This window comes from Gymnoscopelus microlampas, assembly GCF_963454915.1.
Source record: "Gymnoscopelus microlampas genome assembly, chromosome: 4".
Classification (NCBI taxonomy): domain Eukaryota; kingdom Metazoa; phylum Chordata; class Actinopteri; order Myctophiformes; family Myctophidae; genus Gymnoscopelus; species Gymnoscopelus microlampas.
In genome coordinates this window covers 60,714,103-60,731,475 of record NC_139941.1, presented here as the reverse complement: position 1 = coordinate 60,731,475, position 17,373 = coordinate 60,714,103, and the positions used below count along the sequence as shown (strand labels likewise).

At 42.5% G+C, this 17,373-nt stretch overlaps 2 protein-coding genes across 2 annotated transcripts in view; both read left to right on the top strand.

Annotated features, from left to right (window-relative positions):
* LOC311044224 (superkiller complex protein 3-like) overlaps positions 1-5,626 on the top strand; it is a 33,932-nt gene extending 28,306 nt beyond the window's left edge. Inside the window, exons 38-41 of the mRNA XM_084055667.1 lie at positions 1,050-1,202; positions 1,704-1,834; positions 3,032-3,164; positions 4,420-5,626. Of these exons, the coding sequence (XP_083911793.1) occupies positions 1,050-1,202; positions 1,704-1,834; positions 3,032-3,164; positions 4,420-4,494 (492 nt within the window). The 3' untranslated portion in view covers positions 4,495-5,626. The remainder of the gene's footprint in view (positions 1-1,049; positions 1,203-1,703; positions 1,835-3,031; positions 3,165-4,419) is intronic.
* A 4,989-nt stretch (positions 5,627-10,615) lies between these two features.
* Positions 10,616-17,373, top strand: part of LOC311044186 (superkiller complex protein 3-like) — a gene marked incomplete at its 5' end in the record, with an annotated part of 29,954 nt that continues 23,196 nt past the window's right edge. The window contains 2 exons of the mRNA XM_084055605.1: positions 10,616-10,645; positions 13,452-13,579. Coding sequence (XP_083911731.1) covers positions 10,616-10,645; positions 13,452-13,579 — 158 coding nt within the window. The remainder of the gene's footprint in view (positions 10,646-13,451; positions 13,580-17,373) is intronic.

Sequence of the window (17,373 nt, the reverse complement as noted above, 5' to 3'; positions counted from 1 at the left end):
GGAAAAGTCGCGCTGTGATTGGCCAGTGGTCACTTTGAGTGACAGTTGGGGCAAACGCAGTCCCCACAACATCATTTACTATTCTGTCCCTATCGGTACATAACTCGAACTGCGCTGAGTCGACTAGCAGACCATCGGCCAGTCGTCGCGGGCACTCGCGCCTGGAGGCGCACAGGCGCGACTCCTCGGCCTCAAGGTCTGCTGAGTCGGCGCGCCTCCGTCATGGTCCAAAACTATACTTTATTAGCCAAAAAAAAGTTGTCTGCGGTTGTCTGAAAAAGAGTGCCCTCAGCGGGATACGATCTCGAGCCTCAGGGTCGGCAGTCTAACGCCTAGTGAGACACGCCACGAAACCAGATGCAATCTCAGGGTTTTGGTCTGTATTAGACTGTAAATGCCCCCACCGTCCCCTCTGGGGGCGGAGTCCTTGTTTTCTCATTTTTGTATTCAGCCAATCGCAGGGCGGGGTTTGGTCGAATGTCGCTGTACAACAATATTACGCGGCATGTACAGTGGTCTCAAGTTGGTTTCGTCGCCATTTTCAAAAGTACTTGCTTGTACCCACGGGTACCTTATTTCAATGTGTAGTGTGGCCATTCAGCCACGGGGTGGCGTGTTGGATGCTCCTTCACCTGATCCTAGGACGACTAGGAGTTGTATTGTCATCTCCCACAGGCATTTCATCTGAAAGGTGTGAATTCTGTCATAGTATTCCATTATACAAAACATGTTGGGTCGTGTTTCTAGGCTACTGATTGCAGGTCTGGAGGACAAAACCGGAATATATATTTATATTATGTGTTGACATATCACAAATACCAACAATTATGGAAAACATGCTTCTTGATTATTCGATTAATCAAAAAAGTAATCGATAGAATCATCGCTAAGCAAATTATCGCTAGTTTCAGCCCTAACGTCGTGCCACAGAGTATGAAGCTGTGTTGTGGTTGACAGGATACTGTGTATCCTCTCAACCTCTTGTGTCCTTTTTGTAACTGTGCCATTCTGTCCTCCCATCCTCTGATCTCTTGTTGCTCTCCCCCTAGTGGCTGGCGGAGGTGTATCGTAACCAGGGACTTCTGTTCCAGGCTGTGATGGCTTACAGACAGAGCCTGCAGCTGGCCTCTCAGCTGGGCGAGCACACCAGCCAGATATCCAGCCTGCTCAGACTGGCTCTGCTGGCACTGAGGCCCTGCATGGTGAGGGGGGGGGGGGGGCAGCTCAAATATGATTATTTTGGAGGGCTGCGGCCTGAAAAGTTTGGGAACCCTTGTACTATGAAACATGGTGGATGTCACATGGGAGAGCCCCAGTTGCTACCCATACTTTGATTTGTTGTGATATTTGATATTTGCCCTCCAATTCTTATTTATAATGTAACTGCAATTTGTGAGTAAAGGACTTTCACCCACTCTTTACACCTGTAAACTTTTGATAATGACAATAAAGTGCAGTTGAAGTGAAGCACAGATTGAGATTCTTAGAAAGGAGGCAGTGTAAAGATAAAATAAATAAAATATAAAGAGTTAGCAGGACTGCTAATTTACATCCTCAGTCCATAACATAGACATATAAAAAAAAACTACATAATACAACAGGAATACAAAACAAGTAAAAAAAAAAATGTTATTTGGAAGTGTTTGATGAAATCCCAGACAACAAAAACAATTCCCATCTGTGTGTTTATGACTTGTTGTCAGGCTGGTCTTCCTGGTAATGACTGGAAGGACTTGGTTCTTGAGGCCACTACTGAGGTGCTGAAGCTGGAACACTCCCCTGTGGTGGCCCTCTTCCAGGCTCTGCTGCAGTTCACCACCAAGATGGCCGCTAGGTAAGCACTCGAGAGCCCAACCCCACTACAGCACATAGCTCTAGTGTAGGACTTTATTTAACATCAGGTGGGTCTATAGGAAAAGAAAACCTCCATTGGAAATGTTGGAAATTGTAAGCACTATACTATACTGTTGAATTAAGAGAGGAGCAAGGGCTGCGTGGGTCTGTAATGATCAGAAACTGAAACAGGTGCTCTTTGGAGAGGGTTCAATTGTAGGTCAAAACATTTAAGTTCCTTCCCCTTTGTAGTAGGCTGACATCCAAGTGTTTAAAAAGGCTTTATTTTGTCATGGCTTGCTTGACAAAGTTAAAAACGCAGTTGCACCGACACGCATGCACACACGTGTACACTTACACAGCTGTCACTGGCTTTGTTTTTCAGCCTGTTGTCTCAGTCTCACTCAACGATAACTATGATATCGCTTTACAATTTTTGTTCATTAGTAAGGAGAATAGCTCCTTATGGACTTTAATTATTGGTAATACAGTTGTAAGCTACAAGAAATATGGTATTAGAGATGAAAAAAAAAGTAAAACTTTGTCAAATAAATGCAGAACTGACACAAAAAAAGGCTGCTCAAGATTTTTTAAGCAAACCTACGTTCAGCAAGTGATCACATGAACAATAATAGAATATTCCGAAAATATCAATGGACCACAATAATGACACTCAATGCTTCATAAATAAGAAAAGCAACATAAAAAGCTGAGAGAGAGAGAGAGAGAGAGAGAGAGAGAGAGAGAGAGAGAGAGAGAGAGAGAGAGAGAGAGAGAGAGAGAGAGAGAGAGAGAGAGAGAGAGAGAGAGAGAGAGAGAGAGAGAGAGAGAGAGAGAGAGAGAGAGAGAGAGAGAGAGAGAGAGAGAGAGAGAGAGAGAGAGAGAGAGAGAGAGAGAGAGAGAGAGAGAGAGAGAGAGAGAGAGAGAGAGAGAACATTGGCAAGTGACTTTTGCAACTAAGTGATGTTGATAACTGAGTCCATTAAACGACTTTAATAGACAAGCTCTTCTTATTTGATATATAAGAAGAGCCAGTATGTCCCTCACTCGAGGAACTTTTAACCCTTCATACTGTGCCGCACTGGACCGCTCCGCGGGCCGCAAAATGCCTGTGGGCTGCAAAACGCCAGCGGGCCGCGAGTTTGACACAACGCTGCACTATAGTCTCATCGGCCTGTGGGTGTGGGTCTGTCTCCAGGGAAACCAGGCGTCTGCTGGAGCGGCTGGTGTACAGGGTGTCGTCCCAGGACTGCCCCGGGTCAGTAGGCCAGGTGGCCAGGTGGTACCTCCTCAGACACCTCCATGCCAAAGATGACCAGGAGCTGGTGGATGTGAGTACACTGGCACTTCACTTTCAATATATTATAGAAAAAGAAAATCACGTTTTCAGTGCTTGTGCACATACATTTGGGTCTCTAATGTGCCTCTTAACACAAACCATGAACAAAGACAAGCCAGTTAGTTTCTTGTGGGCTGCCTAGGTCAGAGAACATGTGATTCCACAAGCCATTCAGATTTGCCTCCCCTTCCTCCTACAGTATGTCAAGGGGGGACTCGTTGAAAGAATTCTGCCCCCTCTTCCCTGTCAGTATATGCTCTGTGTAAAGGTAGCTCTCCACCAAACAGACTACTACATATTACTACAGACTGGCAGTCGAATGAAGTCTGGAGATCAGTCGGTTGGAAGGTGTGAAAAAAAGTTGCTGAATGCACCTTTTAGAGCCGACACAGACAAACGGCTATTACGGTGCTAAAAATGGCCTATGGCTTGATGTCTTTTTCAACAACAAGCCTGCTGCTATCCGACGGTCGAAAGCCGACAAGCATGTTCAGTCGGCTTTCGACGCTTCCCTACAACTTGCAAGTTGCGACCCGACACGACCCATTCAACAGCTCATTTTTGGCAACAGACGCTTTCCAACACTTACAGCTGCCGACGTCGGCGATGTTGTTTTTATCATAGGGGGTACTTCAGTTACACCTTTGAGACAGACAGGGTTTATTGGTCAAAAAAGGTTGAGAACCCTTTTAATGTGCCTATTCTATAGTATTTCTACATTGTGGTATATTAAAACATCTGAGTAGCTACTTGGCCTCAGTGGTGTCAGTTCAGCAAAAGCTAAGGTATGGCCAGGTTAGGGTCGCCAATTCACAGAGATTAAAATAAGGGACGCCTATCCTGGCCTCGGCCGAATAATATTTTGGGGGTCAAACCCCCCCAAACCCCCGAAATGCATAGAAAGCTACGCATTATGCCTATAACACAATGGTCTTACACCTGCATTAGATTAGGCTCCTATTCATGATCGTTTCTTTTTTTTAATATATATATTTTCTTGCTGGAGCCAAGGTATGGCACCTGCCATACCTTGCCATACCCAATTGACGCCATTGCTTGGCCTTCTGATTCTGAATTGTCCCATCTTTCTCCAGCCACCTCATAATCAGTGGTGGAAGAAGTAGGCTCATGTTCACATAATGTGAGGAATTTAGCAAGAGTCCATTGTGACCAGAAAAAGACCAATGGTGTTTGTATTATAGTACGTATTAACTGTACAGTATTATTGACTGTCTTTTGTCCTGTAGACTCTTTTGGAACACGCCAAAATGAAGAAAGACCAAAGACTGGTGGAGTTTCATTCTCTGCTTACTTCGTCCTGAAGCTCAGCCACTGTACAGACCCAACACAACGTGAAACACCCAGCTCTCATCTGTATCCATCACCGTAAAATGTATTGTCTACTGCAGTGGTTCCCAAACTGGGGGTCGCCAAATTATTTTGGGGGGTCCCCAGATGATTAGCTTAATGTACAACATTGTTTTCTCTCTCAACAGTAAACAAACCATACAGTATAAGTGTATACAGGGTATCTGCACGTTTCTAAAGTTACAATTTAATGACTTTCAAGACCTTTTTAATACCAAATTGGCCAAATTGTCAAATATTACGTAAGGAAGAGGCAAACATTCTGAAAATACCCGATCTTGTAGATCTGCTATTTTCACAATATTTATCTGTGGAACCGAGTCAACCTAAATGCAATGCCTACAATTCCACGTGCTTATCAGGGTGGGGAGTCCCCAGTTCGAATATGATTATTTTGGGGGTTCGCCGCCTTTAAAGGTTGAGAGCCACTGCTCTACTGTATGGTACAATATAGTACACTCTTCAGTGTTCATTTAACTCATAGTGTACAAATGTTACCAAATGGATCCATAGCCCCCAAGGGGCTATTTGCTTACATTTGTTCACTCTCCAAAGATGCAAAGAGTTACCCAGCCAGCCATCAACTGTGTCCATATACAATACATACTTAGAAATCAGTTATTAATGCATTGATATTTGTTTTAATACTCAGCATGCTGCAACATGAATTTAAAAAATCATTGAATTAATTTGTCTTAATCATTCATCAAATGTGAGAATCATGTCAGATGTTTACAGGAATGAAGGGAAGTAACCAAGTTAGAGTTGGTTTATAGAACAGTGGAGTTCATGGGACCACATCAACTACAGGACTGCTCATGATAAAAATGAAATCCAATATTGTTATGACAACAGTTGATTGTTTATTTGCAGTACGGTACGTGAGAAGGGAAGGTGTTTCTTTTTCTTTTCACTGTTAATACAATCTCACATTGCCATAAAATAGCATGTCCACAGCCGAAGCTCAATAAAAGCACTTACGGTTCATCTAAAGGGATCTGATTTGATTGATCACTGCACATCACTGAACAGCTATTATCATAGAGAAAATACAAACATGAAACCATAGAATACACTAATTCTAACAGACATTATTATCCCTGATTATCAGTAATGCACCACTTCAGAAACACTAATATAGATAAGTTATTGAATTCCCTGAGTTCAGCAAGTAACTGTTGTAATCGGGGAGGGATGGAGACAAAGCAATAAAGGGCGAGACAGGAAAATAGCACAAGACGGAGATACTGACTTGTGAGTCTGACCCTTTTTCATGTGTAGTGTGATCAAAGACCCATTTTTCACATTCAAGCTCATCCTTATTCCTCATATCCTTATTCCTGTGTAGTATATGTTCTGTTCTATTTGCGTATCTGTTCTGAATATATTTTATAGAAGAAAAGATGTGATTCATCCTGTCTGGAATAAAATCTAGTATAGGCAGTGTTATTGACATGATACAGAAGAACCATGCTCAGGGTATGACAGTTATAGATATTCCACCTTGTTGTTGAGCTCTTCCTTTCCAGGCTGGTCATCTCCATGGTCTTCTGCGACTATTTGCCATCAGTGTTTGGAGCTCTGTCTGTATGGTGGTGTTGGGTGCCAGAGCAATGCCTATGACCTCCACTCGCCTGGGGTTAAACACACAGTCCTCCTCAAAGCCTTTTGGTACACACTGCATGCCACAGTTGGGGGGCACCCAGGCCGTGTTGTACCCATGTTGGTTCCAGCTTTTCTGCCAGGGGTGGTTGTCTTTGTCAATGCGTTTGACGCGGCCAACGTGCACGCGCAACTCAAGAACCACACGATCACTGGCGGCGGCATTAAGTGGGTATCGTTCAGCCTTATCCTGATCGCGGCTGACATAGACTCCACGTCCCAGCATGCCGTCTGACGACTGCCGAAAGCCATTGGCGATGATGCTGCGTGCGCCGGCGACTGTGGTGCCGTGGTACATGGTGTAAACACGCCGGCCTGTGGGCTCTTGAGACGTGCGCAGTCGTTCCAGATCCCAGCACAGTCCGTCCAGAGCCCAGCTCAGCCGCCCACCCTGGGGTGTCGGCTGTAGAGCAACGCCTACAGGTACAGTAGCTGCAGCTACTGCAACTGCCATGTCTGTCACCAACTGGAAGAATGCCATAGGCCTAAGAAAACAGAACAATGTTGAATAAACTGAGACATTAGTGCTGGTAGATTAACAAGTATCTTTGTCTTTCTCTCTGTCATAGCAAGCCTGGAATAGGAGATGAAAGGAAAGTGAAAGTGATGAACGTTATGGTCATGTAAACAGAAGGAAATCATGGTAAAGGTAAACCTTGTATGTCATTAATTATACAGACATTGAAGTGTCTTGGTCTCATAAAATCTATGTTTAATCCCGCAGTATATTACTCTGTAATGAGCAGGTCATTGTAGCTATTTACTAGACTTTCTGACCGCTGAGCAGAGCAATGGTCACCAAATTATGGCCATTTGAAGGGTAAAACACATGTAGTGCACCTATGTGTGGAATTTTGGTTTTTGGGTGTGTCTATTGTCATAATGGACCCCTGAACAGTGTTCATGCCAAGTTTGGTGCGGATCGGAGTAACGGTGAGCTTCGCAAGTCCGGATGTTAGGCCTGTGTATCAAATTTCTAATTTCAGTGACAGCTGATAAAGTAATATCGTATCATGTGTCCTTCTGGTTGATCGACACGGTCACGACTTTTTTCTGTTCTGGCCCCACAGTGGTGGAATGAACTTCCCACTGAAGTCAGGACAGCAGAGTCACTGCCCATCTTTCGCCGCAGGCTGAAAACCCACCTCTTCAGGAAGCACTACCCTTCCTCTTTGCCTGGCCTACTTGTTGTTAACTAGTTGTACGAACTCTTGTTTTAGTTTTGTATTGTTTTATTGGATCTTGTTTAGTCGATACACTTATTTGTTTGAGCTCGTGCTCATTTCATTTTGCTGTTTTGTCTCATCTGTTTAAGAAAGTAGGTAGCTGATATATTGCACTTTTACCTTAGCGCTAGGTATACTCTTGGTTGCTTGTTTTTTGCAGGAAATGCACTTAAGACTTCTGGTGATTAGTAGTTTTCGTTCCCTACGAAAATAATAATATAATGTTGAATAATACACTTATTGTAAGTCGCTTTGGATAAAAGCGTCTGCTAAATGAATGTAATGTAATGTAATGTAATGTGACCTCCACCGTTTTTTAATATAGGATATATCATGTCATTGCCAATTTAAATTATTCAAGTTACTTAGAAGCTACATGGTTATTACTAAAGAGTTAACATGTCAGCTTATAATAGAACTAGAAGTGTGTGCGTCCACCACTGGTACTAATAATTTAGGCCTGGGATTCTTAAATCCTGTGTTGAGGGTCACACAAGGAAAAAAATGCACTCTTGAAAGTTGAAACAAAATAACCAACAACCAAAATCTTACTGTTCGTTTATTCCTCCATTCCTAACATACTGTAACTCAAAAATAATAAGTTCAGAATTAACAATTTACTGCTTGAACAGTAATGCAGATATTATAACAGCAGCCAGTGTGCTACACTGAAACTAAAAACCAATTCAAGAACCAACGATTTGGATGTTACAGTCTGTTTGAATCCTAATGCTGATTTATGACTGCAGCCAGTTGTACATACAAGCTCCATTTATACTTCGGCGTACAGTGGGTCACGTGTCGAAAATAGCAGATCTACAAGCTCACAATGCCTTGCGTCCGCGACGCGTTGTGAGCTTGTAGATCTACTATTTTCGGTGCACGACACCGTCGTACAACAAAGTTTACATTTGGCTGCAACAACACGTACAGTGCCGGTGTTGAGTTACTATAGTAGCGTAACTAACGTCAATGAACAGAGAGAGACACACAGCATGAGACACACAGCTGTCTTTCTGCTCCCGTCACGGTGCACCTGTCTCACTCTGCACTGACTAGCCCCATTTGGAACCTCTCCCTCCGCTACCGCTCCGAAATGAGATTCGCGCAGCTCTGTGCCGTTTGAGCAGGACATTTTGAATATTTTCCGCACATCGTATCCAAAAAGTAAAGGTTTTCCGCACTGCTCTCAGATGTTTTAACTTCTAGCGGCAAAGAAAAATCTAACTGACGGATTGAAATAAGCGTTTAAATCGCTTAAAATGTCAGCCTGTGGCCATGTATTCCCAGTCCAATCTTACGGGAGCAGTACTGCGCATGCGGACGGGGGTTGACTGGCCACAGGCTGACATTTTAAGCGATTTAAATACGTGTTTCGACCCGTCAGTTGGATTTTTCTTATCCGCTAGAAGTTAGAACATATGAGAGCAGTGCAGAAAACCTTTACTTTTTGGATACGATGTGCGGAAAAGGGTAAGAATCATGCATAGTGGAAAATATTCGAAAATGTCCCGCTCAAACGGCACCGAGCTGCGTGGAACCTCATCTCGGAGCTATATAGCGGAGGGAGAGGTTCCGATTGGAGCTATGCATTGACCAAAACTAGTTTACAACAAAGAAAACAAATCACTTCCATTGGATATTATCTTTCAGGACTCAGATCACAGGCTGAACTAACAGGTCACACAATGGTATTGATATGCATCTAGGCTCATTCCTATGTTAATTCATGCTGGTGTGACACCCGGCAGTCGGGAGCCTTTGTAAACTTTGTTGAGCTTTGAATTAAGGGTTTTTAAATCAATGCGTGTGCGTGAAGCAGAGTAGCAGCAGTGGTGTAAAGTATTAAGTACGTTAACTAAAATACTGTACTTAAGTACAAGTTTGAGCTATTTTTACTTTACTGGAGTATTTCCAATTATCTGTACTTTTACCTCTGCTCCACTACATCTCAGAGACAAATATTGTACTCCACTACAATTATTTGAAAACTTTATTTACTTTGTAGATTTTGGTTATCACAAAACATACATTAACCACTTCAGCCCTATACATTTCGGCAGTGGTGGCTTAACCAACGGGCTTTAGGTGCTGAAGCAAGGGCACCAACCTTGAGGGGGTGCACCAAACGGCGCGAGAAACAAAAAAAACGGCGAAGAACGCTGAAATGTAGAAGCATGGCTGGTAAAGGCTACAACATTGAGACGTGCCGGTGAAGCGTCATTATTTTTCCACTAATCTACAAGCTCTTCTGAGCTTGTAGATCTGCCATAAAATAACATGTCCACAGCCGAAACTCAATAAAAGCACTTATGGTTCATCTAAAGAGATCTTGATTGATTAATTGTGGAATCCCTGCACATTAGTAGAACAGCTATTAGCATAGAGAGAATACAGGCCAATACAATACCATTATAGAATAGATTAATTCTAAACAATATTCCTTTACCTGATAATCAGTAATGCACCACTTAAGAAACGCTAATACAGATCCAGTAATAACTGTTGTAATCTGGGAGACAAAGCAATAAAGGGCGAGACATGAATATAACAGAAGACTGACACACTGTCCTGTGTGAGTCTCTCCCTTTTTCCAGTGTAGTGTAATTGAAGACCATTTTTACTTTATTTTTTACATTTAAGCCCTTCATCATCCTTATTCCTGTGTAGTATTTGTTCAGTTCTATTTGCGTATCTGTTCTGAACATATTTAATAGAAGAAAATATGTGATTCATCCTGTCTGGAGAAAAATCTAGTATTTGCAGTTTTATTGACATGATACAGAGGAACCATTCTATCAGGAGACACAGTACATGATTGATCAGTGAGGGTGCAGATGTTCTGCCCATTGTAAACAAACGTGGCACAGGGAGGTGTGTGTGTGTGTGTGTGTGTTTGTGTGTGTGTGTGTGTGTGTGTGTGTGTGTGTGTGTGTGTGTGTGTGTGTGTGTCCTTTCCATGCTCTTCTGAGACTGTTTGCCATCATGGAGCTCTGTCTGTATGGCGGTGTATCGTGCAGCCTTAGCCTGATTGCGGCAGACCCACTCTACATTTGGGACCCCCAGGCCCCCTTTGCCATATGAAAGGAAGGGTATGTCTTTGTGTCGTATGGAGTGTGTGTAAATTGCTGCACATGTAAACAGCACATCGATCTGTTCCATCCATTGTTAGGATTAATTGGAAATCATGGAGAAGTGCAGAGACTATCCAAAACGGGTGAGACGCTCATGGACCCACTTACTCCCGTGAGGCTTTGCTGCATACCCACAATACATTTCGAGATATCCAAAATGGCGGTATTCGCGATACGGGTTATTCTTGAAAGCCACACAGCAACTATTAAACATAGTATTTTCACAGCGTGGCTGCAAAGGGATCAACCATAGAACAGCTTTCCTCTGTTCCTACTGTATGTCCCCCAAACCTTTGTGTGTCCTTCACTTTCAAACATGTTTGAAAGTGAAATATCTCTTGTGTGTCTGTAGGATTGTGTCTGTCTGCAGCTAATCTCACAAACCACTACACCGATCAGCTCCAAATGTCTTGTGCACACTGCTAGTAGGCCAAAGATGTAGGGTTCATCCTCAACTTAATTGTGCGTCTGTGCGTGCGTGTCAAATAGATTATTGATTTGAAACAATGGAAAAAAACATACAAATTAGGATATCAATATCAAAATTCTGTTCGGTTCTCAATCTGCACATGGTTTCTGAGGAGCCTGAATGTTTGAACTGGCAGTTTGTTCTAATAATGTAAAGCACACTGACTACAATGTAAATATTACATCCAAATATACAGGGCTCTGAATTCTTCCATTCCTTGATTATTTGTCTTTTGTTCTTTTTACAATTGTAAAGTGTGTTGATAGCTTTATTTTTCCCTAGTGAATACCGCTCCATATCTAGGGTTAGGGTCTATTCATTAATTACATCAATAAATGGAGGAAACTTCTCATTATAATAGGATTTGGGTTTATTCCAGAGAAGAAATCTTACAAGCGTCGGAAAAGCATGGTTTCAGATATATTCTTCTGAAGTTTTAAACAGAGATACTGTGCTGCCTTTGAAATGGCAGAATGTTAAGATTCAAAGTTAAAATGTTTAAAGAATTCTGTAAGTCAAGTCAAAGTTAAGCTAAAAAGTGATGTTCACTGTATATGATCATATCGTTTGTACTGCCATCTAGTGGTAGAGTTAAAAAGGTATAAAAACGAAAGTAAAATTCACTCAGTAAAGCTAGCTCCAATCGGAACCTCACCCTCCGCTGTATAGCTCCGAGATGAGGTTCCATATCGTTCTCTGCCGTTCGGCTGAAAAATGTCCGCACATTTGCCACTTTACATGTTTCTTACCCCTTTCTGCACATCGTATCCAAAAAGTAAAGGTATTCTGAAATGATCACAGATGTTTGAAATTTTAACTCACCATAAAATCTAACAAACGAGTTGAAAAAAGCACTTTATTCGCCTCTCTCCTCCGCCGGTTACATGTTTTTAAGACATTGCGCAAGAGTTGCGCCCATAGAGATAACATTACTGATTCCCCTACTGGTCAAATGTTGAATTGCATCTTCTAATGCATAATATTATTGAACCGGCTGAGGAGAGAGGCGAATAAAGTGCTTTTTTCAACTCGTTTGTTAGATTTTATGGTGAGTTAAAATGTCAAACATCTGTGATCATTTCAGAATACTTTCACTTTTTGGATCGGATGTGCAGAAAGGGGTAAGAAACATGTAAAGTGGCAAATGTGCGGACATTTTTCAGCCGAACGGCAGAGAACGATATAGGACCTCATCTCGGAGCTACATAGCGGAGGGAGAGGTACTATATGGGGCTACAGTAAAGCCAGCATTTCTACAGTAAACAGTGAGCTGTGCGTGTGGTCTGCTGATAATTCCTCTTATAATGTTTTTGCCTTGGACATCATTTGTCTGTAAGTACACATAAGTTGTAGTTAATCTGTCTAATGATTGTATTCATGCAGAACTTTATGTTTGTTAATTGTTTGGTTTGGTTGTTTGTTGTGTAAGCACATGACATGCGCTCTGCATCCCATTTTAGCTTACTACTGCAGTGACTGTATTCTGTGTTTGTAGCATTGGGTAAATAGTTCAAATGCAAATACTTACCATTTATGTATACCTAAATGTGTACTAATTCATTATGTGTATTTATTTCTATGTCTGTAATGTCAGTTTTACAAAACCCTGCAGAACCCTTCAGTAAAATTGCAAGAATGGCAAGCCTTGTCTCTTTATTGGAGGATCCCAGAACTGTTATCTAGCTGTCTAGCTGCACACTGAAAACGTGTGGCAAGGGCAGCATAGATACATAGTTTTATACACATAACGTGGGTTAGCGCCTTTCGTCTTCACGTGAGCGTCGGCTGTGGCCATCTTGCTTCGTTTCCCTGGCACCCAAGTTCATCATGACATCAAAACTGTAAACAATCCGATATTAACCTGCTATCTAATATTGTTGACATACCAGATCCAGCCCATCAGACATAAACAAAGACGTTGCAGGCACTGCCTGAGGGAAGTTCAACCAAACTGACACACAAGAGGTAGGCTGGCTAGCAAATATGAACAAGCACATACAAATGAAATATTTCTTCATCAGATTGATAAATACATATGTTTAGATCTATCATGTGTACTGTGGAGTATCGCTAGGTGTGGCACAGTACACACAGCTTCACAGTCAGTCAGCCCATTTCTCAGAAATGGATCCCTGCAAAAAAACACAAGTTGAAAGTGAAAGTTTTTTTTAGCGTTTATTAGTTTGTTGTGTCAGGTTACTCTTTGCACACTTTCGATTCAGCAAGATAACTTCGAGCCAGCCGATAACAGAGTTTTTATGGTCTCATACAGTTCAATGTATAGAGCAAGGTTCAGGTTTTTGCTGAGAAAACCGTCGTCTGATTCCCTGAAATCACGTGACCTACAGTGGGTTGGGTGGTGTGTGAAGATGGAGGACTCATTTTTAATGTATTGTGATGTTGTCCCGCCTTCTGAACAGGTGATGCTCGATCGTTGCTATAAAACACCTGGAAAGATCACCATAACACCAGTCAGACGGATACCTCTGGACCGTCACCATAACACCAGTCTCCTGCTGAAGGACATTTTGCCATCTCTGGAACTCAGGTATGCAAAACATCGTCCAAATGTACCATCTTCTGGTCATGATAGTTGAAGCTGTTATAAACTGTCGGATTAACAATATGGTCATCGGCAGACCAAGACCCAACTGACTCTATTTTATACATAGGCTATTTGAAAATAGCCGATCTACAAGCTCACAACGTGTCGCGATGCGACACGTTGTGAGCTTGTAGATCTGCTATTTTCAAACATTTTAGTACTTTTACTTTTGGTACTTTAAGTACATTTTGATACAAATACTTTTGTACTATGTACTGTATTTTGAATTCCGGACTTTTACTTGTAACGGAGTATTTCTATATTGCAGTATTAATAATTTTACTTAAGTCAAATATTTGAGTACTTTTCCCACCGCTATCTAAGGTACAATGTCATAGACATATGAAAATGTTATCACTTTAGCACGCATAGAGCAAAAATCACACCCAGTGTGAAGTGGGCGGTTTGTGGTCATCACAACATGACTCACTTTAAAAAAAGGATAAATGACTTTTTTTAAAGTCCATACTGCTATTCATAGGGCTGCACATGTGTCATGTGTTTCGCTAGCCAATCACAGTCCTGAATTTGCAAAGTCAGCCAATCACATTACAGTTAGTGGTGATGACACTAGCTGTAATGTGATTGGCTGACTTTGCAAAAGTATCGATTTGCATTAACAATGGAAGGGTTAGGGGGTATACAAATCTTTTGGTCGGTGTCCAAAACTCACTTATAGGGGGCGGCTACACCGGACAGATATACAGCACAACCTGATAATACGAAATCTCCTCAACAACTATTCAACAAGATGTTTAACTTTCATTTTTAGATGTGTCTTTGGCGTCTGCCTCCTAGAATACTATTAACCTATTAAGACCGGGAACACATCACATTTTTTAGGTTTCTTTGGGCTATTCAAAAATAGCAGATCTACAAGCTCATAGCGCGGCACCCAGTGCACATTTGAGCACATTTATAGCGGCGCTAGCCGCTCTATATCTGACTTTGTGCGTGTCCGCTCTTTGCCTCTTGATTGGTCAAGCTTCAGGTGACACGTGGCTATAAACACATTATAAACATCAAAGGCGCCGCGTCCTTCACACAGGGTGTGATTTTTTTTTATTAAAAGCGAACATTTTTAACTCAAATCTTTGCTTCTGGGGGATTCCATAAATATCTTCTACGTCCTAACAGTTTGTTTTTTGAAAAAACGTATGTTGCTATATAAATCAGTGGTTCTCAAACTTCAAGGAACCCCAAAATTATATGTATTTGGCCGCGGACCCCCATCTGAAAATATTTTGTGCCAGCGACCCCCAGAAGTAAAGATTTGAGTTAAACATGTATGTATATTCAAAGATTTGCACACATTTTCATGACTTTCCTTTCAAAAATAGCAGATCTACAAGCTCATAGTGTGGCACCAGCTTGTAGATCTGCTATTTTTGAATAGCCAAAGAAATCTAAAGTGACGCAGACGCGTTCCGGTCTTAATGGGTTAAAAGTGTGTTCACTATTGTGTTCTTCACATCTGCATGTGCACATCTCTGATCAAGTTTGAGTCTAGAATCCACATATTGTATCTTGTCTCTGTCTCAAAACAGGGCGGATTGGAGGTGCCTGGCTCGATAGCTCTGAAAACCCTGTTTGACTGCACTGAGATACTTCACCTTTGTAACAGGTATTTCATTTTTGGTATACATTCAAAATAAAAAGAAATACTGAATTAATCATCACAAGAGATCCTGGGTGTCTGTGGTTGGTGTATTATGGGGTATATTAAAGAGTTACCCTTTTGAAATACCCTTATAAAGGCTTGCATTTACACTTCTCAAGACACTGTGTGTGGGCAATATTCAAGATGGAAAGGCATCTTTCCATCACAAATGCAAAGGCAGTGCATATTGTGATCATTACTATTTTTTTATTTTTTTTTTAACCTTTATTTAAACAGAGAAAATCACATTGAGACTAGTGTCTCTTTTACAAGTGTGCACTGGCCAAGAGAAGAGGCAAATAAAATGTTACACAGCTCTGCCATTTAAACACATTAAAGATACACAGTAATTCATTTAAGGGTTTAGGGTTTCTACCTCTACTTTTACTTATTCCAACTATATTGTGAAGCAGAGCGTTGCTGAAAAAGAGCACTTGTTCTCAGTATACCTACCGTGGGTAAATAAAGGTAAAACATATATTATAATAATCATAAGCCTGAGACTCAAACATGTCAGACAACTTGTACAAAAGACTACATCAGGTAGAGGAATATTGCACGGTGGGCATGTATTCCTGACTTGCATTGTAGAGCCGGAAAGCTGTCATAAAGCATTGTCTATCAGTCATATGTCCCACCACAGACATATAGAGGTCTAGATCCTCATTTAGGCAAAGGTGAGAAAAAAAATTAACCTGTTGGAAGCACCGTCAGACTCTCAAAATAATCAATGAATGGTTGCCAAATAGAAAATAATTTGTCTGTTCTTTTGTAGGATTTTGAACAGTTCCATGGCCCATGCTAAAAATATGTCTATCACTTGTTTAGGTATCTTGCTAAAGAATATCTCATGACAAACTGAAGCAAAAACATAACTCCATTTTACCAATCTGAGGGAACATAGGGCTGAGGGAACATAATGCTGCGGGAACATAGGGCTGAGGGAACATGGGGCTGAGGGAACATGGGGCTGAGGGAACATAGGGCTGAGGGAACATGGGGCTGAGGGAACATAATGCTGAGGGAACATAGGGCTGAGGGAACATGGGGCTGAGGGAACATGGGGCTGAGGGAACATAGGGCTGAGGGAACATGGGGCTGAGGGAACATAATGCTGAGGGAACATAGGGCTGAGGGAACATGGGGCTGAGGGAACATGGGGCTGAGGGAACATAGGGCTGAGGGAACATGGGGCTGAGGGAACATAGGGCTGAGGGAACATAGGGCTGAGGGAACATGGGGCTGAGGGAACATAATGCTGAGGGAACATAGGGATGAGGGAATATAAGGCTGAGGGAACATAGGGCTGAGGGAATATAAGGCTGAGGGAACATGGGGCTGAGGGAATATAAGGCTGAGGGAACATGGGGCTGAGGGAACATAAGGCTGAGGGAACATAAGGCTGAGGGAACATAGGGATGAGGGAACATGGGGCTGAGGGAACATGGGGCTGAGGGAACATAATGCTGAGGGAACATAGGGCTGAGGGAACATAGGGCTGAGGGAACATAGGGCTGAGGGAACATGGGGCTGAGGGAACATAGGGCTGAGGGAACATGGGGCTGAGGGAACATGGGGCTGAGGGAACATAGGGCTGAGGGAACATGGGGCTGAGGGAACATAGGGCTGAGGGAACATGGGGCTGAGGGAACATAATGCTGAGGGAACATGGGGCTGAGGGAACATAAGGCTGAGGGAACATGGGGCTGAGGGAACATAAGGCTGAGGGAACATGGGGCTGAGGGAACATAAGGCTGAGGGAACATGGGGCTGAGGGAACATAAGGCTGAGGGAACATGGGGCTGAGGGAACATAAGGCTGAGGGAACATGGGGCTGAGGGAACATAAGGCTGAGGGAACATAGGGATGAGGGAACATGGGGCTGAGGGAACATAAGGCTGAGGGAACATGGGGCTGAGGGAACATAAGGCTGAGGGAACATAAGGCTGAGGGAACATGGGGCTGAGGGAACATAAGGCTGAGGGAACATAAGGCTGAGGGAACATAAGGCTGAGGGAACATAAGGCTGAGGGAACATGGGGCTGAGGGAACATAAGGCTGAGGGAACATGGGGCTG